This window comes from Larimichthys crocea, chromosome XX (assembly GCF_000972845.2).
Source record: "Larimichthys crocea isolate SSNF chromosome XX, L_crocea_2.0, whole genome shotgun sequence".
NCBI lineage: Eukaryota > Metazoa > Chordata > Actinopteri > Sciaenidae > Larimichthys > Larimichthys crocea.
This window is the reverse complement of record NC_040030.1, coordinates 3700883-3724733: the sequence shown is the minus strand read 5'-3', so window position 1 is coordinate 3724733 and position 23851 is coordinate 3700883. Positions and strand designations below refer to the sequence as shown.

Here is a 23851-nt window from a genome sequence, read left to right as displayed (position 1 = left end):
CAACTTTTTTTCGTTTTTACAATATTCTTTTCTCATGTTATTGTGACGTTATTTCGTATTTTTACTATTTACCAAAGTATTCCATGTTTCTTTCGTAAGAAGATGCCATTTCAATATAGTCTTATTTCTCAAAACTGACGTAAACTTCTCATTATAACACGATAAACTGGTATGTTGTTATAACGAGAAGAGACACTGTAGCTTTGAGCAATCATATATGATGCTTAATTGTTTTTTTGTTGGGTGGCATGAATATGCCACCATACAAGAGAAGCAGGAATGAGTATTTCTCATTTTTCGTCATTACGATTCAGTTTAATTTTCCTTTGATAATTCAATTAAGTGCCATTTTTCAGCTGGAAAACCAAAATCTTTCACTGTTCGTTTATTTTGGGACTGAAAATGAACTTCTTAGTCATGTCTGATGAATTAATCAAATTACTTTCTAAAATATCTCAATTATAGGAGATTTTTGCTCTTTCTGTGCTACATTTTCTCGTTCACTGATGAATCATATCAGCCAATGTTGGTCCAGTCTACATCTTATTATTACCATGTTGGATTTAAATGCACAGTTTGTAATTTCTGCTGTTTTTAATGGGTCTCTCATATCAAAATGATAACAGAAGAAGTAGTTTGATGATGTGAAGTAGTGTTGGATCATGGGAGTTGTTGTCGTCATTGCCAATGAAAATCTTTGAGATTTCTCTGGGTTTAAACATTGTTGGAAACATTTCAGATTTTGGTTTTTCGTCATTTAAATGCAGAAACGAAGGAAACATCATGTTCCAACATTCACACCTTGACCTTCAGCGTCTCCAAAAACAACTCCAACCACAACACCAACTCTCACACCTCCTTAACACAAAACAACCACATAAAAACCATCAGAGCAGGTGGTCTACAACACCGTCCACACACGCCGCCTTCTCATCCATCATCATTTAAACTCTCACTTTCTCCTTTGCACATCAAAGACGCCACAGAGAAAAAAAACAAAAGCAAAGAAAAAGCTGCCTCAAAGTGCGCTGTGGTCTGGTGATAATGGCGAACCGGAGATCAGAGCCGATCTAAAGTGCTCCCAGATGAGCTCCTATCTGGAGGCCGGTATGTGACAAAGAGCAGCAGAGACTAACAGACATGCTTCATTAGTGGCCGTACAAACACAGAGAAGACAGGGCTGAAAGCTCCTCTCGCTTTATTAAATAATTCATTGAAACTTCTAAACTTTACAATGATGATAAACTTCTGTTTGAATCCACTGCTTTTACTAAACAGAAGCAAAATTCATCAGAAGAAGCTCCCTGTGTACTGTGGAATAAACATTTCTTCTGTATACTTTCATCTAAAAACAAGTCGTGCTGTCTTGCTTTTGCATCATGTTTCATGTTTCATGTGGGTCGCACACTTTGGTGTCAAGTTTTAGACCTGCAGAGACAGCAGGCCTTGATTTGAGCATCGTATCCGATTTACTGTAATCAGCATTTGCAACACAAACATTGGAAAAATGTCCAAGAGCAACATAAATACTGTTTAAAGCACGATGAACTGAAGCAACGCCTGTTTACTCCTTTTTAAGAGGTATGTTCGCCGTCCCATCTGGTGCCCTTTGACCCTGTAACATGATGCTACAGGTGGTCAGTTTAAATGAAGGTAAAATGAAGTAGGGGCAGGAGAAAGAAACCACCAGACCACCTGTTCAGAGACTCTGAAGCGGATACGTACAGTAGAGAGTCTGCTTAAAGCAGCTGGTCGTGTGATTAATCACTCGCGACGGGCTTCATAAGCTATGAGCTGGATAAATATAGACAATTATTGTAGTGCTGAAACTAATGGTTATTCTGACTGTATCGTTTAGTCTTTAAAAGTGGTGAAAAATATCCAACACGAGTTCTCAGAGCGCAAGGTAATGTCTTCAGAGTGGTAGCTGAGTGAAAAACCCAAAGATATTTGATTTATAATGACAGAAAAGAAGCAGATCTTCACATTAAAGAAGCTTAAAGACGTGGATGTTTGACATTTTGATTGATTTTATTTTTAATCAGCTCTGAATTATCAACATATCGACATTAAAAGTTTATTTTTGAGCCTTAAAACAGCAGTTGACGAAACAATTTCTCCACAATCTCCATTTAGTCGCTGTTCTGGAGCTTCGGAGTCCTAAAATGTCCATATTGGCTTAAAAATGTTGATTTACAAAATGTTTTTAACTCCATCTTGTGAGAAAGATGATGGGATATTATTAAAAGCACTAGAACAGTTACTATATTATCCATTTTTTGATCATCGTAATCATATTTTTGGGACGTGAATCCTGACAAAGACAAGAAACTATCATTTTTTTAATTATTTACTGTTTCCCATTAAGATATAATCATTCTCAGGGTGGACGTTGCTTTCAAGAGAGTTTATAATAACGACAAGAAAAAAGATTAATTAGAACCCCAGATCCTGGGGTCTTGTTCCCCTTGACAGGAAAATGGAGTGGTGGATTGGTGCAGCGATTGGCAGTATTGCAGACGTTGTACCGGACCATTGGAGGGGAAGGCAAAGCTCTCGATTTTATAGTCCATCTAGGTTCCAACCCTCGCCCTCACCATGTAATGAGCTTTTAGTAGTGACCGAAAGGAGCCAGCTGAGGTGGTTTGGGCATCCTGCTTCCTGCCTTCCTTTTCGAGGTTTTTCAGACATATTCAACTGATCTGCGACCTCGGGCAGACGCAGAACCTGATTGGAGGGACTACATAGCCTGGGAACGCCTCAGTATCCTCCAGAACGAGCTTGTATGTGTTGCTGCTAAACCTGCTGCCACCACGACCCGACCCCCAACGAGAGGAAGGAAATGGATGGATCGACGGACGAAAATGTGATTCCTTTGTGGATGCAAATGATCATAAAATCCTGTCTGACCATAAACCCCCAGTATCTTTCTATCGTACTCTTTACTCTCTCACACTCAGTCCTGACAAACACCTCATATTCTCCATGACGCAGGAGGTTCCTCTCAAAGGCAGATTTATCTTTTTATACAACACAGCCAAGTGCAGTGGTCGAGGAGGTGTGTGTATGTGTGTGTGTGTGTGTGTTTCCAGGCATAAAAGCAGCACTCCGGTTCTGTTTGAAGAGATAGCGACGGCCGCACAGTTGAGAACAATTCCACTTATGTTTCCTTTGGAAAAGCAGGAGTGCAGGAGAGGGGAAAAAGTCTCATAAAAAGCTTTATATAACCTGCAGACAGTCAACAGAGACTTCAAAACACCAGACTGCGACACACACACAGCTGTGTTGGCTCATACGTGAAGATTTTTTTGAATTGTAGCTGTGGCTAGATTAAATTTGATATCTACTGTAAATATAACTTGTAAGTTATATTTCTGTCAGTGTTTAACGGCTTGTGAAGCAGCTTAAAGTGTCTGGTGGATTGAGGAAAGTATTATAACATCACTGTTGCTGAGTAATACTGTCCAGTATCACCCTGGATAACAGATATGACTAAGACCACCATTCATCCTGAGAGGGACATGAATGTCTGACCTAAATTTCATTATAATAGTTGTTCAACTAAAAGCAAAAATGGTGCACCTCCAATGGTTCAGGGGAAAGCCAAAGTCTTTAGATTTTATCCTCTGGAGACCACGAATGTCTGCACAACATTTCCATCCAACAGGTGTTGGCTTATTTCAGTCTGAACTGAAAGTGGCCAGACATCAGTGTTTCCATCATTTTCTGATTCATTTTGAAGCGTTGGATCAGAAAAGTTTGATGGAAACAAGTTAAGATCGAAGTTAATACGCTTAACGGGACATGAGGAACACTTTCTGACCATAGATAAATATAGATGTCATATCCGTCACATCACCCGTAGGTTTCTGAAGAGTCTCTTGGTACTCGTGCCTCTCTTTCCTCCTGGCTAATCTAAACATCAGCAAAGACCGTCGTGGATCGTTGGTGGAGCTGAGGCGGGTTGAATGACACCTGTGTGCTCAAACAAGCCACCTGTAACCACAACTACCTGTCAATCAAAGCAACCACGACTGCGGAGTTACCCCCTGGAGTTCCCTGCTTGGGGAATCACTGATGTGAGATACCGAAGAAAACATTACAGTTACATATCTAGGGCCATAACAAACGAGTCCAAGGTGACCAACAGCCCAAAAACCCAAAGATATTCAGTTTGCAATGGTAAAACCAGAAAATATTCACGTTAAAGACACTGGAACCAATACATTTTGACTTTTTGGCTTAATAAATCCACTAAGAAACTCTAAAAGTTGTTGCATTGATATTTTCTTTCTTCTGCTTATACCACTTCTGTTGGTACCACTTTTATCTTGGCAGCAGCCTCTACCCTATCTATGAAACCTGCAAGTTCAAGTTTGAGTGCGAGTCGAGCTGCCCTTGCCCGTCCTTGAACCTCACTAAAGACTGATGCAGATTAAACTCATGACCCACTAAGCATCGCTCTTTGAAAAGCTGTAAATGAAGTCTCAGATCAGATCTACAGTTCCATGATGCAGGACCATGATGTTTATTGAAAACAATGAAAGAGGATTTCACAAGAGTCCGTCTTCAGTCTGTGATTACAGCTTCCTCAGTTGCCACAGCAAGAGGCCGCAGGCTGGTCTTCGGGCAGATCGGGCATCATGTGAGTGATTGTGTGTTTGTGAGTCTCATGTGAATTGCCGTTGTGTTTAAAGTTCTTCCAGTCAACCTTTACAGTGTTTGACTCACAACACTGCCATGCCAACCGTAAACACTGGAGCTCGTTTATGATTTTATGTGGCGTCCATGAGGGCGATTATACAACATCGAACTCAATCAACCGGTTGTTGAAAGCCGTGAAAAATGTGTTTAGATTTTTGCCGTTTTATTAAGACGGAACATTAACGTTTCTAGTGTTGAAACTTTTTACTCAAACAGTGGTGTCAATCTATAATTAACCTGTGGGTGAACTTTGCAGAGAAGAGTGTCAGCAGCTGGACTTTCACTTTCATTTTCGGGGTCTAAATGTTGCTTCAGATGTTTCTTACTGGAGCTAAATTCACAGTGATAGCCTCAACTACTAATTCAGACAAACACGAGGTGATGTCAATGAAAATGTGGCCAAAACTTCATAATAAATGATAAAAGTAACTTGGAAGTATCTATATTATTATGTTTGTGTCAGTTCAGTCCATCCACATGTTACAAATCAACGCCAAGCTTCATTTTTGGGACCCCATATGAACCCTGTAGGATGTTGTCATGGCTTTAGTTACGAAACAGCGAGCCCTGTGTGGCCTTGTTGGTGTTGAGAGGACAGGATAGAGAGCAGAGAACAGCCAGGATGTGACATACAATGGATGAAGGGAGGAGAGAAGGGAGGGATGGAGGGGTGAGGAGGCGAGAACAAGGGGGTGAGGTTGGATGGAGGGAGGAAGGAAATCTAGAGAGGGGGAATGTGAGAAAGGATGGATTTGGATTCATGTGTTCACATGAGGACGGGAAAGACAACAGGGGAAGTTAACAGAGCTGGCTTTTTAATAAAAACAAGAAAACACTGTCCCTATCTCAGGACACAGCTTGTCTGATTATATATTTAATGTTTCATTTATCTGTGATTCACTAGTTCTCAACAAGCTTGGTGGTGTAGAGATTAGTCACAGGAGTAGTTTGTAAAAGCCAGTGAAACGTGTTTTACTTTGTCAGCATTATAAAGTGGTGAGGTCCTACATGAACAAACACATTGTTTTCAGTCAGATTTTGAACTCATTTTGGTTATTTCACAAAGATTTTCTGTATTTTAAGTATTTTTGAGCACCAAAAACCAGTCTTAATGCAGATTAGCTGAGTTTTTAAGTGTTAAACTCTTGTCAAAATAAATTAAAATAACTTTTTTGTCAACTCTAACTTCGATTGTTGCTAATTTAGTCATGAATATTTAATGTTTTAGAGAAATCCTTATGATTTTAAATGATTGGCATTAAATGGATCATATTTAAGGATCAGCAGCTTCCACAAACGGTTCAGTGTGTTCAATTTAGAGGTCTCTATTTACAGAATATGACAGAGATGGAATATAATGTTCGTATTTATGTTTTAAGTCGTGTATAATCACCTGAAAACATGTCCGCTGAACTTAGTACAAAGACCACCATTAGCAATGGAAGTCACAAGCAAATAAAACTTGGGAATCACTGCAACAGGAGACAAAAATCAACAAACAATAATTCCTCAGAATGTACAAAGTCTGCAGAATGTGGCGGGTTTGCTGCTGGTCGTCACAGAGGTTTACTGAGTGCGAGATAAAGAGAAAGCAGAAAGAGAGATAAGCTTTGTATCTGTCTCCCGGTAAGGCAGTCAGTCTGTCTATAAGCTGCCATCGCAGATAAAAATCATAACGTACTTCTCCCACAGCAGCAGATAAGGAAGTTGAAATCTTAGCTAGACTGTAGAGAATGACCTCGTTTTAAAGTGTGGGCGGGCTTTCCAAAGAAGTTTTCATGAAAAATGCTTATCAATGGGCACAAAGACCGGTCAAACTGGAGGCGGGAAATCACTGACGGTACGTCTAAAACAGAAACAAACATAATGCACCTGGACAGGGAGGGCTGCAGGGCGTGGCCAGGTACAAATACTGCACCATAAATCTGTTAGAACAACAAACATCATTACCTAACGCAGTGAGCTCACTCATTTCAAAGGTGAACGCAGCTTCATTTATTTACCGGGAACACTTTTTGCCAACACGGCTGGTGAGGAAATACCATTTCCATTTCCAGATTGACACAATCTCATGAACCTATGACACACATAGTGATGGGCCAACATTAATGCTGTCATTTAATACCGCGTCTGCAATCATAAGCTGATTTAAGAGGATGGGAATTCACCCTTAAGGAGTGACTTGAGTGATGCACCGTTAATGGAAAACTCCCAGAGAGCGACGGGGTTAATGCTTCATGACATAGCTCGTCTCAATCTGAACGTTTTAACTCAAACACAAGCATTCATACTGTGTTAAATTGTGAATGCACTAAAGCACAATTATGTTATTAAATCACAGATAATCACATCAAAAGACTTGCAAAACAAGACTGGAGCGCTACCAAAGATCTGTTGCTTCCAGGAACAAAAGTTCGAAAGACACGCTGACGTTTAAGCTGTAATGATTTCACAACTGACTACAATGACCAGTCGGACACGTTTAGCGCAGAAAGCCACACCCCGAAAGTGCTACCACCAGAGCAGGAAGTTTTTGGGGGGTAAGTTATGTCCCTGAAACTCCATTTAAACCCCGGACCCTGCGGTGAGGAGTTCCTCAAAAGGTTCCTATACTCTCCAGGGGAAGTTCCTGAGGTGGTACGAACAGGCATCCGATGCCAGCTTTAATTGACTGACTCATTTTAAGTGTTTTTCAATGAACATTTTGGCTTGTACCTAAAAAAAAAGTATCACGGTTTGATATCTAAGAGTGACAAATGAAACCAAAATACTGATGTGGAAAACACCTTACTTCACAGAGACTTAGGCTGCCAAGACAGTAATCTGACACATATGGAGGGGGTGTCCCATGTTTCCTTTTGGTTGAAAGACACAATAAAGATTCTCTTTCAATGCCTTTGAATGGTTTTAAACGTGTTTTAGACGCACTACAACACAGGGCTACTACAAACGTTTACCAAAGCTGCAAATGTTTTGTTCTGTCCACAACCCAAAGATCTGTGATTTACCGTCACAGGGGAGTGAAGAAACCAGAAAATATTCAGATTTAAGAAGCTGAATTTGGACACTTTTTCTTAAAAACTATTTGTTGATGATCAAACTAGTTGACAACTAGCTAATCGAGTAAATCAACGAACATCACAACATTTGTGTACCACATTGCAGGACGTTCTTTGGTGCAACAACTATATTTGTGAATACATTTTTCGGCACTGCGAATGTCTTTTACAAACCTTCGTCACACTTCTTGAGCCGTGCTTCCAATCTGCTACACTGTGAATATTATACAGGTTACGGACCACTTCCAGGAAACCAACAACAGAACTGAAAGCCGTGTTTCTTCGTGTATCTTCTGTATTTTTTAACGACCAGTTCCAATTAAGGTCACCTCCTGACACCCTACACTACTGTATATTAACTTATTCATGGTCAGCTGACACTGGTAAGCGAAGACCCAACTGCTGACCTGCTCATGTCCTTTCATTACACGAGCACAACAACGAGCACTGTCGGAGTAAACTACATTAAATGTTCTGCACAATGTGTGACGTACAGAAACACACACACAAACACACTGACTGTTGACGGTACTACTGTTAGAACACAAAATAAAAAGGTGTAAAACTAAATATATATGTGTTTGTCACACAATGTTTCAGCCCTAAAATAACACTGGCGACCTGTCAAGTGTTTATTCCTTACCCTGTACTCTCAGTGCATGCTGGAGATGTTTTGTCTATTTCTTTTTAAAGCCTGTTTGAAGTAATATAAAGACATTTCATTATTGTGGAAGTGTCTCTGTGGCAACATGAACACAAGCTCCAAACATCATGTCGGAAAGATGATGAATAAACCACAGTACAGTCTGTGGGGATGATTTGAATTGAAGATGAGCTGCTTTAGCTGTCCAGTGTGTGTGTGTATGTGTGAATGTGTGTGTCCGGGGGGTTGGGTGGGATTACCATCAAACCCGTTTTTCATGAGACACACAGACCCGCCGGTCAAGCGTGACATTTTCCCGACAGAAACACCATTCACACAGTGGAAAGGTGGACGAGTGGGCGGCAAGAATGTGTGTGTCTGTTTGTGTCTATGCGTGTGTGATAGAGATAAATCCTCTTCTGGACACACTGCTAGATCTCATTTCCCTGTTTGAGCATCCAGAATCAGTTTAATCAGCCGTCAGTCTGTTTGTCCTCCGTCTCTGTGTTTACACTCGAGCTCATTAAACTTCACTTTCTCGACATCCTGGTGCTTTAATGAGAAACGTCTCCCGGGAGCTGAAAGCACGTCCAGTCGTCCCCTTTTATGGTCAAAGATAATGTGCTTTAAATGTTGCCACAGTGCTGGAAATGAGCGATGACGTGAACAAACCTGCGCCGTAGCTACTGTACGAGTCACTGACAAACATGTTTTTACCGGTACTGCAGAATGAGGGCGACGCCGGCATCTAAGCGGACCTGTGTGACATTTGCAGGTACCGTCGGCGTGAAACACTTTCCCCATCAACTCTGGAACAGAATCATGTCGTTACAGGCTTCATTTGCAGCGGTTGATCCAGATGCATTCATAAACTAACTTCCGTATTTCCCATTTCACATTTATTTTAAGACAATCTGGACTATAAACGTCCAAATATTCAGTATCAGATGAGCTGTAGCTTCAGTTGCATGTGCTGGTTGATTGGACAAACTGATTTCCCTCCAATGATATTGATTGAAAAATGAAATAAAATGATTATCTGTGCGACTGGACTATTGATAAGAATGCCACACAATCAAAAACAATCCAAAAAATAATAAGATTATCATTTCCTGCAGCTGTAGTCCAAACATGATGTAGCCTCCACTTTGGACATCTTCATGCAGAGTTTTCTGCCACATTGCCCAAACTAAATTCCCTGCATAGAAGTAACTCAGCGGGGAACATAAACACACAGACGGTCATGATAATCTTCTATTTTTTTTCATTTCATACAGCAATGCCACAGATTTTTCCTCCCCCAAAGGACGCGTCCCTCTGGATGTAATTACAGTTGGCATGCACACAGCAGCCGGAGTCCACCACAGGTCACAATCTCACTTGCGGCGCTGTATATGGACCACATTGTGCACACATACACATGAGGAATGAGGACCTGTTATGGAAAAATGAAGGGTCATGCATTGCTGCAGGATCTGCATGTCACACACACACACACACACAGACATTAAGTGGGCAGAGAAGAAGAATAGCTCGATTCTGTGACAGTATGCTGAGTTTTCAAAGCGTGGAACAAACCAGCTGTGTTTGCAGTGACTGCGAATGTGAACGTATGCGTGCGTACAAGTGGCTCAGTGTGAGCGACGGACACTTGAAGACTTGAAGAACCTGAGGAGTGACCTGATTTCTGGAGTTCCAGACATGATAGACCTGAATGTCTTTGGTTTTAACTCAATCCAACGATCCGTCTAGACCTAATTCTCTGCGATCTACGCTGGAATGCGTGATTTTATTTAAAAGGTCTGGTCCGAAGCCAAAACAGGTCATGAGGTTGGGAATGTGATGGGCTCATGTGAGGCCCTGTGGGTTAAAAACCACTGACCGCTTCATCCCAGTCTGCTTCTTGTTCTTCTGCAATTTAATAATTAATCTTGACGTGCAAATAAGTTCCTGTTATGTCCCAGACATTAAAGTGCTTGGAAGGTGCCTCACCAGAAGCAAACCACCAAAGAATTGAAATGTTGTCAGTCCTAAAAAAAAGTCACGTTTATTGGACTCCTGCAGGAGAGGAGGTGTCGCTCCATCTTGGAGATCTTGCATTGTGTTGGAGAGAATTACTTTATATATAACCAGAGAGACGTTGAGACTGTGTGTAAACCTGCACAATCATCATTTATTTGTTAAACGTGCAAGTATGTGAAGTATTCTGTGGAAGCTCACTACTTATTTTATGGATTCGTTTAGTAATGATTGTCATTGTTGCGTCTGTTGTCTATTGCTGTGCATGAAATACATGAAAAGTTCAATAAAAATATTGAATAGTCATTAAAAAAACATACAAATAAATATCTCATTCATACTCTGACTGTCAATGTAGGTTAAACCTGTCAAAAAGGGGATTAAGCCACAGTCTGGGTGTCATTGTTATGCAAATATTCTTAAATCCTGTAAAGTATTTAGTGTAGTTGGCACTTACATATGTCTATACATACTTGCACTACAGCTCCTTTGTTTTTAGAAGATATTGCATATATATTTATATTGTTTATATCTTAATATTAATACTTTATCTTCTATATTTTTTACATGTTTACTACACCAAGTCAAATTCCTTGCAAGTGCAAACCCACTTGACATTAAACTAACTCTGCAGCTTTTATGGTGGATTTTGCTGAGTCAAAGTTACAGGAAACAACAGGTGAACCGAGTTTAAAAGTGATTTTTTTAAGTTAAACTGGTGCTTTTATTAAAAATAAATGTAAGCCGAATTAAAGTATGAGTACTAATGAATGCAAATGTATATTTATATGTATATTTGTATGTTTCTTTTTTGCAAATAAACCAATAAATGTTAAATTCAGAGATTTTTAAATGGAGTTCTGAATGAGGCTTTTTTACAGCTGTTTAAAAAAAAAGTACAAAAGCAGCAAACATGAAGGTTGAATCTTTTAAAACACTGTTTTTGTTTGTTTACCTTGTTCACTGTGACTTTTCCTGAAGGTTTTTTGAAGAAAGAGGTCCTGGCCGTGAAGAAGTATTCCTCGGAGTCCTCCTCCAAACTACTGTATCCACTGCTCATCGTGCTATTCCACGTCATTTGAGGCGAAAACCTCTCGACTCAAACTCGACCACATTAAAAACAAAACTCCCCCAAACAAAAAAACAAAATGAATAATTGTTATAAATGTTTAAATGAACTCCAAACACACACCGAGAGCTGGGTGTCGGTTGTGCCCGCGGTAGTCGGCGTTTCTTTGGGATGATTTCCTCCAACGGTCGCCCGGTCCGGCTCGCTTCTCCCCGTTTACTCCACCGGCAAAACTCCCGTGTTTTAAAGAGAGACACCTAACCGACAGTTAGACACACAACAGAGCCTCCTCTAGCCGTTAACACCGAGTTAACCGAAAAAAAACCGACCTCCGCACCGTGTAAAACTCCCGTCTCTCGACGCCCCGTCCCCGGTCACACCGTTACAATGTATGGGGTCAACTTCTCTGTGTGACAGCCACAGGCTACAGTAAGGCCACGCCCCCACTACGAGCAGTACACCGCAGCCAACCAATCAGCTGCGTGACAGTTAGTGACGACACGCCCCAACTGCAACTCGACAGCCAATCAGCGCTCTGATGGCCAGTTTTGAGTGAAGCAGAATAAATGGGGTTTAAAATTTAGTAGATTAATCACTGAGAAATTAAACAAAAACAAGCCTATATATATATATATATATATATATATGATATATATATATATTATATTATAATAGAATAATATTTGTATTATTTGTTTTAAATGTCCTGAATGTCTTTTAAATATGTAACAGGTAACATATGTCCGCAGTATATGTATTCCTGACTGGAAACACTTGCAAATATTATAGTACCTAATGCGGGACACTTTAGACCCATGTCTGCAAATTAGTGGAGGAATTCCAAATCTATGCTTATTCATAAGATACAAAAGTAAAAATAAAAAACAACAGTTTCTGTGCAGGAAGGAGTTCCAAAATTGTTTCTTTGTAAATTATTATGAGCTTAAATGTATTGATTTTAGATGTTGTAAGAGAAAAAACCACACCAATGCTTAGAATTCCATTGGAAATGAATGCGGGTCACTTTTGACCCATGTTGCGCGTTAGAGGGGGTTTCAATAGCTTGCGCATTTAAGGGTTAAAGGTCCAGTATGTTTTCATTAGTGTATAATCATCTGAAGATTCTATAGTCCATATTTTCCAGACTATAGAGCGCACCTGAATATAAGCCGCACCCACTAAGTTTAAGAAAATATATATAAATTACATATATAAGCAGCACCAGACTTAAGCTGACAGATACACAGAAAGATTTTGTACCCTAAATGTTTTATTTATATACCTGAATTGATTGTTGCCGCTGCCGTCTCCAACGTCTCACTATGGATTCATTAACGCCAAGCTTACATGCAGCAGCTCTGTATAGCCAGATTGATGGCCTTCAACTTAAAAGCTGCATCATACAAACTTCTTCGTGTGCTTTTCGGTGATGAGGGGGTGTGGGTGTGAAAATAATTTGCTGTTAATAATTTGTCGTGCGTGTTGTGTTGCATGTGCTAAATGAAAATGAACGTGCTCTTCGTTTTGCACTTTGCGGCGGCTGAAAAAAAATCAATAGAAAAGCCGCATCTTTGTACAAGCCGCATGGTTCAAAGCATGGGGAAAAAGGTATCGCCTTATAGTCCGGAAAATACGTCTTTTATATTGTAATAGTAAACAGAGGCTGGGGGGTCCTCTTATACGAAGTCCGCCATGTTTCTACAGTAGCCCAGAACAGACAAAAAATATTAACACTAGGCTTTCTTCATGCTAAGAAGGAAAAGGTGAGGCGAGGGGGTTTCAGTCAACAACTACAGAGCTAGATGCCACTAAATCCAACACACTGGTCCTTTATGACATTTTATATTTGTTTTGTTTTACTCCTGCTGTATTCTGGAAAATATTAACTTTTTTTTATCTCATACTGTGTACTTTTCTTATCCACTTTCTTGTGTACCGTGACCCCCTATAGGAAGATCATTTCCCCAATGTGGGATCACTAAAGTCTTATCTTATGTTATATTCTTGAAAGTCTTTTTCATTTTGCTTTGCATGTTCCTTTTATTTTTTTTCTTTCATAGCAGTATGCTAATGTTTTGTGCCTGATTTTTGAGCATTCTTGCCTTTTTGAGCTTTATTTGACAGAGATAGCTTGAAGAGTGACGGGAATGTGGGGAGAGAGATTCAAACCCTGGGATGCCACAGCAAGGACTAAGCCTTTGTACAAGGGGCGGATGCTCTACCCACAGAGCTAAACGACATCTTGTGCCTGATTTTTATGCTTTGATTTTGCACATTGCCTCACAACAAGAAGGTTCTGGGTTCGAACCAAGCTGCAACCTACGTGTAGTGCCAAAAACTGCAGTTCCTCAAACATCCACTTGAGGCTGGCTCCATAAGTCCCCAAATTAAAATGCCCAACTTCACAGCAGAAATAAACATGTTTACAGCCTGGTACAAAAAACAGTTTTGGTCTCTGTAGCTAATTTCCCCGTTCATGACTGAGGGTGAATTTATATACAACTCTTAAGACTTAAAGTTATGCAGGATTAAGAGTGTGGAAGCTTTGATTGACAAGTAGGTGCCCTTATAGGTACAGCTCAGTTTAAGCAACCAGTCTTCATTCAGCCCGCCTCAGCTCCACCCACGCTCCACGTTTTTGCCAATTTTAGGACTAGCTGAGAGGCGGCAAAGGCAGGACTGCCAAGATGGTGGCAGCCAAACATACTGGTGATGTCATGGATACTATGTCCCTGTTTCATACTGTCTATGGTTCAAGACAGATATTTCTGTGTGGAGTTTGCACGTTCTCCCAGTGTCTGTGTGGATTTTCGTCACAGTCCAAAGACATGCGGTTAATTGGTGACTCTAAATTGCCCGTAGACGTGATGTGAGCATGAATGGTTGTCTGTCTCTATATTAATCTGCGATGAATTGGTGACTTGTCCAGGATGTACCCTGCCACACACCCAATAAGTGGTTATGGAAAATGGATGAATGAATGATTCTGCAAATGGAATTTTTAATTTTGATATCAGTAGTTTCTCCTCTCGGTTTCAGCAAAGTAAGAGACTTTTCTTCCAGCATATTAGATTGTTTTGGTGGTCTAATGAGAGTTAGTCAACAGTTAATTACAAACAGGGACACTTTCCATCCTGTAAAAATGGGTAGTTCCCTCATTAAGGCCCTTCTTCTGTTCTGTCTTGAAACCAGCAGAACCACAATAACAACTGACCAGAAACATTTAAAAAAGCAAGAAAAGTTCATTCTTTTACTTGGAAGTACTAGTCGGCTGGCAAAACAATCTCAGCACAGTCGATTGCAACAGTAAAACAAAGTCTTTGTCAGCAGATAGAGTTTGCTCAGTTATCACGGAAATGGACTGAGATCAATCCATGATTGCTGGCTTGTCAACAAATCAATCTTAATGACAACTGAGCAAATAAAGGTTGCAAGTTAAGAAAGGTTTTGCCAAATATTCCTAAAACCTTCTAATAAAAACTTTTGAAACTTCCAATGATATTACGATACCAGATTCATCATATCAGTCTGCAAAAGAGTCCGCATACCGTCCACGCTCCCTGCTGTCATTTGTGCCCAGAGGCAAAATGAAAGGTTTCTTTCCCCCTTTATTGGCGTCACCCTCAAACCTCAGCAAATTCTTGAACAAAACACCAGCGACAAGAATAAAGTTAACCCACATTCCTAAAATAAAAGGTCAAAGGTCACAGAAAGACACACGGATAAGTAAAATATTCTGTCTTACCTCGATCAACAGGCAACAAACTAACGCTAGCTTAAGTTTTTTCCTGTGCAACATGCTTTTCCTGTCTCTGCTCGCATCAAGTAAACTAAAAATACATCACCAAAGGCATTTAATAGCTGCTGCTGCTGGACTGACGCATTTTGTGTGTGTGTGTTTAATTGCTAAGGCCAATGTGTGCACCCTTCTCATTGGGTGGAACATGTGCCTTTTCAGACATTTCAAGATTTCCAGGAGGTTTTAAAGCTGGAGTTTGTGTCTGTGTTGGTGGGAGGTAATGTTTGATTGCATGGATCCTTTTTTTTGGATTTTAACTGATTAGCAACCAAAGTGGCAATAACCAACACCAAATGTTTTTTAATGAATGCAACGTGACTTTTTACTCATTCCTTTACCTGCAGTGAACATTTTAATGAGCGCTGAGCTAAAGCCTAAAGCTTGAAAGTGGTTAATTACCCTTTTTTCCTTAGTTTTAGAGCTTTTTTAGAGGAAATTTGCCTCCAAGATGTTTGTTAATGGTCAGTTTGTTTTGCCTCCAGTCTGCAGAAATGTCCACTAGATGAGAAAGAAACTAGTCCTCAGGCAAGATGAAGTTTGTACTAACAGGAGGCAGCTTTTATGTCCATTTTACCATCAGTTCATCTGCAAATAATGTGCCATAAAACACAAAATAGAAACCAACAGATGACAGAGTTATGATAGAATATTCTTATGATATTATCTCACTCTAATAATGCAAATACCAACCGAGATGTGTTTTGGGGTCATGCAAATGTTTGCCCTGGACGACAGGATGCTGAGGGTAAAATCAGCCAAACCCAAATGAGAAGTCTCGATATGGTGTGGTTTGGTTTTACCATAAGGCATGGTTTTGGTGCAGTGATGCAGTTAACCTTTTACAGAAAGGGAAATCTGGCCTTTTGTGGCAAGAATACTTAGTAATAAAAATGTATTATTATGTCGTGACCAATGTGGGTTTTGAAGGTCAATGCCAATATTTTTGGATTTAAGCAAGTGATACCGAATATTTGGTGTAAACATAATATATGTAGGCTATATTTCCATTTGACAGCTTTCACGTTGCCATTTTGGTCCAGACTGAAATATTTCAACTCCAACGGGGTTTACATTTTGTTTTTTAGTGAAATGTCAGTAACAGTTGGATGTGTTGCCAAGAAATTTGGCATTTTTCATCGTCAACATTTAAATTTACCTACAAAATAATAAGAATAGCATTCCCATGAGACTTTGCTGTATTTTGTGCCAATTAGCTAGTGTTAGACCCAAGATAATTACTGATATATACCTTCTAATGTGCTGCTTAGTGTCTTAGCATTGTCATTGTTTACATGTTGAAATTATAGCTATAGCTTGGCTGTCTTATTTTGTTACCGTATATACCTGCATACATGTACTTAGCCTATAAACAATAAAGGATAAAACATTTCAAAAAAGGCAAGGTTGAATCAGTCTAGAGACATCACAACAACAATTTCAACTGTTTTTTTAGCTGGCTTGTGTTTTAGCTGGCTGTCATTTGGGTTTTTTTCTTATGTTTTACTAAAAATATCAACAAAACCGCAGCTATTTTAAGTTATATTTATAGTTTTCATGTTTCTAATATGGTTTAATAGGACTGTCACCAAGTGTGTCTCCAGAAATGCACATATAACGCCTTGCATGCTGTTATCATGCATCATACGTAAGAAATAAAAAACATATTGAAACCCTAAAATACAGTATGTTCAGTAGAGCTGTAACCCGGCCAACTGCTGAGTTTATGTGGTCGTAAAAATGGATCAGAGTTTTACTCGTGTTTTCAACGGGTGGTCTCTCATATCGTCTCTTCAAGGGGCCAACAACTGTAAGCGATTACTGCGCTCAGAGACAATTAAAAGCGTAAGTAGTGAACCTTCTGTTTCCAGCTGCTTCCAGGAGCTTGTTACCTACTACATGCAGGGTCAAAGATATTTTTTAACATTATATGTTCGTATAATCCCACCCAGCTGCAGATAAAGGCCAGAGAAACATCAGCAAAGCAGGTTGTTCAGCTGCAGGGTGAAATGTATGGTACATCTGTACTATATCAACCCTAACCCATACAAACACACATGCAGCAGCACTGGGAACAACTAGTGGACAAGCTGGGAGATTTTTTAGATAGACAGGCTCTAATTTGAAACCAGTGGGGTTAGAAAAGGGACCAAAAATAAATATGGCACATCTGTGGAAGCCAAACCACGATCTTGTCCTTTAAAATACCGCAGAGAGCCATCCAAGGCACACACAGTACACAGATAAGCCACCACATAGACACAGACGGACAGAAATACACACTTTACAAGCTTCAGATGATGTGACTAAAGCTATTAAATATCAATAAACATGAATATTTTGTTCTATAAATCATTAAGGCGATAGTTAGTGCAAATATTACTCACATATTACATAATTTAGGCTCCAAAATGTGGAAATACTCGTGCAAACATCATTTAAAATGGACATGATTCATTATCAAGTATTTGGTTCTATCACAGTGAGGTGTTACTCATGTAAACATCATATTCTGCTTTCACATATTTGGATACTCCATGGATTTATTAATATAGCTGGATACAGCGTTGAAGGCAGGGCTGTGTTCGATTCGATTCGTTTTGAGGGTTGTGACAGTGTCACTTCTTCTCACTATTATCATCATTTTTACAACCAACCAACCAAACAATCAATCAATCAATCGATTAATTAATGGAGATAATAATTAGCAGATGAATCCATGATGGAAATGACAATTAGTTGCAGTCCTATACAAAATAAACAACCAACTACAACAACAAAATCCTGTTTTTACATCAACACGAGTCATAATAATGAGAAACAGTACAACAGTCACACGTGACATTTTACTGCACTGAGTACTTTGATTATGTTTTATTGCTGCAACTATACCGGGACTGATACTTTGTGCTACTTTGATACTTCTGCATACACTCTAATTTACTTTATACATTTATATAGTGTAGTATTTGTTTGTGTGTTGACCTTGTGTCAACCAAATAAACCTGAAAAGAGTATTTTTACAGTGTGGTATTTGTGCTTTTACTTAAAGGATTTGGATACTTCACAACTGTCACACACACACACAGTCTGTACAGAGGTGACCAGGTAGCGTGTGAAACCAGCCCTGACCAGGTTTCTCACACACTCAAACAGTCTCAGTATTCAGAAGAGCCCAGTTTCCTTACTGGACTAGACCCGAGAGCCACACCCGAGACAAACACACACTCAGCTTTACAGTGTGTGTGCGGTCACTGCTGTTAATCTGCTGTCCAGTCACTTTGGCCTAAAGCCAGTCTGGTTAAACATTACTGACATTCCAGCTCCTAACTAACATGCAGACACTGTACTGTGACTAACACGAGGGCACGAAGGGAAGGTTGAAACCTTCTCATGGCTCACGTGGTATTTTACATTTTGGTTGTAGTCTCCGGTACATTTTATTTAACGGATTTTGCCGATTTTTAAATTACCCGGGAAGTGGAAGAGACAAAACGGCTCTTTAGAAACAAGAGGTGACGTCACGCATATGCTGTCCATTCTTTATACTGTCAGTGGAAAAAGGAAATACTAACATAAAGAAATCTAAAAAATAAAAAAAATCTAAAGAACCTTCTTTCATAGTCAAGAGACATTGTGTTCTCACTATATTAAAATATAAAGAAAAGTAAAGTGAGGAAGGACTCATAAGATATGAGTCAAATATATTGCTAACTCATGAGTTACAGCTGTATAATAATGAACAAGATGTAGGGAGATGGAGAGGTTTCTGCAGAGGAATGTGGTCTGGTGGTTTGGTGAGATGATCTGCAGCTCGGCAGTCGTAGTTATACATTACATACATTCCAGAGAAAGGGCAGGTCCTCATGTTTCCTCCATGAAGCCCAGAGAAATCTGTCGTTCTGGACTGTACATGCAGCCTGCATACTAATTATTTAAGTTATTTATTTGAAAACTCGCAATTTAGTTGGTTACATGTCCAAAATAAAAGAGATTTTCTGCATTAACTGTATTCTTTTTCCTGATTTTTGGCGTCTACTGGTCGCACTGTGTTCAATTATTTCAAAGAGACATGTATTGAACTTGGTGTAAAGGTTTTAATCTCCTGTGATGTCTATTTTTAGTCCCTGACTAAGAATAAATCCTGTGAGAAGCACTGGTGTGTTTCTGCAGATGAAGGTCTGGTTAAACGTTAATCCAGTTTCAAAGCAGCAACAGGCTCTGACCTGACACGTGACATATACATGTATCCTGGGTGATGAGACAGTAATGGGATAAAGCAACATCAGAGCACCTAATCCAGGTGTAGAGATGAATTAAACCTTAATCTCACCACCTAAACTTCATCCTTTGTCATTTCAAAGTCAAGTTGTTTCTATTTAAACGTGGATTTCCTCGAGATTAAAGTCACTTAACAGTTATTAGGTAATAAGGATGTTTTCTTTTCTCTTCATACTCCTCATTGAAAGAGTTGTAGCCTTTCAAAAAACAAGAATACAACTGACAAATGTTGAATGGATTACGCCTGGGCCGTGTTAACTTTAGCCTCCTATAGACCTTTAAACATTGTTCTAATTTTAAAACGAATCAGCTGGAAATACAACATGTCAACTATAACTATAGCTGCTATGGTTACCAGCTTGAAATGAGAAGCCTGGTTCTGTCTTTTTGTGCTTCTGTCTGAAATAAAGGATCCATTGTTTCAAAAGTTACTACTAAAACTAAGTGAATCTGTTCGCATTATCGTTGTAAACTACATTATCTTGGTGCAGCGACAAGGAGACGGGTCAGTCTCTTCATATTTAATGGATATTATTGCACGTTTTAGGCTAAGACTGACTTGGTTTGGGAAAAGTTGTTGGGAGGGGATGGGTAGATAAGTGTGGAGGCTGAGAAGTCACGCCGTGTGAGAGGTTAGGGCGAAGGGCATCGAGGGATTAGCAAAGGTGAAAGGTCAAACTGAGGAATGTTTTTTAGAAAAAAAACTAAAATGACAGAGAGAGAGAGAGAGAGAGAGAGAGAAAGAGAGAGAGAGAGAGAGAGAGGGGATTCCCCCTCAGGCTGTCATGACCTCACTCAGTAAAAATGCTCAGGTGAGTGTGTGACTGAGAGACTATGTTGACAGATGTGTTGTTTATGAACGTGAATAGGTGTGTGTGTGCCTAAGCGGGGTGTGTGTCTCTTTGTTTTGCAGGTGTGTGTGTGTGTCTGTTCTCTAATTTAAAGGTAGTAGAGATAGTGGTGTGTGTGTGTGTGTTTAACGTGAGAACCAACATCGTTTGGGGAAATGTATGTTTTACAGCACCACAGAGTTTCCTGATGGACAGTGAGGTAAACTGCTGCCAACTGTAGCTGCTGTTTGTTTACCCGGGTCCACTGGGAAGAGGACGTTTTCAGCCGGTGTCGTGCCAGAACCTGAGCTGGGCAAGCTGACAATGTAAGCCGGCTCAGCAGCCTCTATGAGAAAAGACCGAAGAGGACGTTGACGGAGGAAACTGAGAAGAGAAAATGAGAGAGTGAGTGAGCAAGAAGCCGCACTCAACTCTCAGTTTGTTAGCCAGGCTGCCCAGACTGTGAGCTCAGAGTACAGAGGGAAGTGTAAGTGTTTGTACTACAGGAGATTTGGAGAAGAGGAGGTTTTCAGAAACCAGGGGAGCAGTCATGTCGTGTCAGAACAGGAGCTGGGCAAGTAGGCAATGTGACCACGCTCAGCGGCCTCTATGGACATGATGGCAGAGAGGAAAAGGAAGCAGTGAGAAGAAGTGAAATAAAAGGCTGAAAGACAGATTTGATCGTATGTAATCAGAACAAATACTCGAGTACAGCTGAACATATTAACCACAGCGGGATTACGCTTCATTTCTGTTAAATTAAGTCAAAAGTCGCTCTTGAAAATAAAGTGCAACCGCACCGTGAAATAAAGTGATTCATGAAGCTGAACAGCGTGTCTCTCACTGCATCTACCAAATTCAACAAGTCAAACAGCTGAGCACTAACTAGAGCCAACAGAGCTTTTAAGCAACATTAGGAAGACTTGTCCGACTGCGGTCTGGGAATACTCAAGATTAATAATATACAGGAGAGAGTAAACCCAAAGCCCGGAGGTGCAAACATCACACACACACACCTCGAAATGCTAAGCAGGAGCAGATTCACTGCTTAAGGATACAGAAACAGGAAACAGCAGTGAGGAGCTCTGTAACACCTGTGAGAATAAGAGTGTGTGTGGACACCAGGTGTTAAATATCCAACCTGAGCTTGACGTTGCCTCAGGCTTTGAAACTGATCCAAAGCATCGCATGAAAGCAGTCGTATTTTCACAGAGAGTGAGTGCAGGTACTTGCAGTATATGTTTGGATTCGACATACTGGTATACATTATTCTGTGTGTGTGTGTCCCATAGCAGTCTGTGTTTCACCTGGAGGCCCAGTATTTCATCCTGACAGACAAAACACAGAGTGCCCCGTGATCAAAGAGCGGAGGAATGCCGTCAGGTGATCGCACACAGCCCCGGTGTATCACATAATCACAGACAGACAGCGAGAGGAGGGATGCAGGCTTCAGTTCAAACGCTGCAGCCCTGTAGGGTTACACTGCAGCTGGGGGAGGAGTGGGAATTACTCGACTATTGATGGTTAAAGTGGGAGTTGCAGGGAGGGACCAGCAGCATGAAAAGAACCATAGGGTCCTGGACTCGAGCCTCGCTGTGTAGGTTCAGACTACATTAGTTATCTCGTACATACAAATGTTACATAAACTTTAAAAGCAGTCAGCGGTGGAACAACAATGCAGAAATACTCTGCAACAAGTAAAAGTTACGTAAAGTACAAAAGCATTTCTTGCTTATACTTTAAAATATACTTAAAGGTCCGGTGTGTAGTGTGTAGTTCACCTCCTGGGCGCTGATACGTGGCTGCCCCATCTCTCCACATTTACATGTTTATAATATGTGTGGTTGTATTTCAAGCCTATATATGAAAACATATACTGCTTCTCAGTGCAGATAACTTCTGTTAGTACACTGATACACAGTGTAGTTCCTGGTGTAGTGTGCTAATTTCTCAATTCGAGTACAGCCATTGTGCACCTACAGCAACAATTTACCGCTTCTTTGCCGAATTGCAACCGTTCACAGGAGTAGCATCAACATTTGGTTCCTCCCCTTCCAGCATTTCACACTCAACTGATGATCGTCACAACCAAGCAGCAACCTCAGCGTCTGTCAAAAGCTGTAGTTCCTCTAACGTCCACTTGAGGCTGGCTCCAGAAGTGAGTCGGTCTCCATAAGTCCCCATGTTTCACAGCAGAAATAAACATGTTTACAGCCTGGTACAAAAAACAGTTTTGGTCTCTGTAGCTAATTTCCCCGTTCATGACAACTGTACTGAGGGTGAATTTATATACAACTCACCTGTTCAGGTTATATTAAGGCTTAAAGTTATGCAGGATTAGGAGTGTGGACGCTTTGATTGACAGGTTTGTGCCGTTATAGGTGGCTCCACAGATTTTGGGTGACGTCACTGTCAATGGTGTGAACGCACATGTACTCAAAATAGCAAGTGTAAGTATGTAAATACGCAAACTCAGACATTGTTCTGTCAGTATCTGATGCTATATATTTTAGCTGATTCCACAATCATGAATGGTTTTGCATGTGAGGCGTGAATGAGCTTTAGTTATAAATAGGGACGGTAAGGAGGAAACTACAACAGTGTGCTGTACGACTCTGTTGATACCGCTCACTGTGATAAGCCAGCCTAGAATACAAACAATGAAGAGATCAACTGTGTGCTCGTATCAAGCCCCAGCATGCACACTGCACTGCAGCCAGTCTGGAGGAAATGTGTAGAAAGGTTGGCTTTAAAAACAAAAGTGAAGGTTACAATTCAGGCTTTGCTTGCAGTTTCCCACACAAAATGACTAAATCCAGCCCTGACAGGGAGGTGGCGCAGGTTAAATTAAACTCACCTCAGTAAACGCACATTTTAGGCTGACATGACTGTTTATATCCAGCTCAAAGTGCATATTACAGCAAATAATTTGAGACTGACGGGAGTTTTATGAGCCTGGGATCATTTGGAGGAAATTACCCTTTCATAAAAAAATTATATTCTTTTTCGCTGAATACTAAATTGAATTACTTCTAATGGTAACGCTAAGCAGCTGGCCAGAACTTGCACACTTTAAATGAACTGTCTCACAGCAGCAGCACAATGACAGAATTGTGAGACGCACACGCAGTTTAATTCAATTCAAGATGATTTATTGCCGTGATAAGATTTTCTTACCCTGCCAACACAATCTCTCTCCGTCCCTCGTAGACTCTCCTTCCTATACGGACTTCAGCTGACCTCTGCTTTAAATAATAATCTTCAATCATTTTTTCATATAAATAAAAAAATATAAAATATCTAAGCGAGCACAGACATAAGAGCTCTGCTGGTCTTCATTATCAAAACAACGGCAATGCGCCTGTTTTCTTTGTATGTCTCGTCTGTCTTTCCTGTTCTCTGTCTGTTGTTTCAATCTGTCTGTCAGCGTGCATTCAGCCGACGGAGTAT

At 40.3% G+C, this 23851-nt stretch overlaps 1 protein-coding gene across 1 annotated transcript in view; it reads right to left on the bottom strand.

Moving 5' to 3' along the window:
• LOC104939022 (ras association domain-containing protein 3) overlaps positions 1–11930 on the bottom strand; it is a 32944-nt gene extending 21014 nt beyond the window's left edge. The window contains exon 1 of the mRNA XM_010755492.3: positions 11381–11930. Coding sequence (XP_010753794.3) covers positions 11381–11503 — 123 coding nt within the window. The 5' untranslated portion in view covers positions 11504–11930. The remainder of the gene's footprint in view (positions 1–11380) is intronic.
• Positions 11931–23851: the final 11921 nt, after the last annotated feature.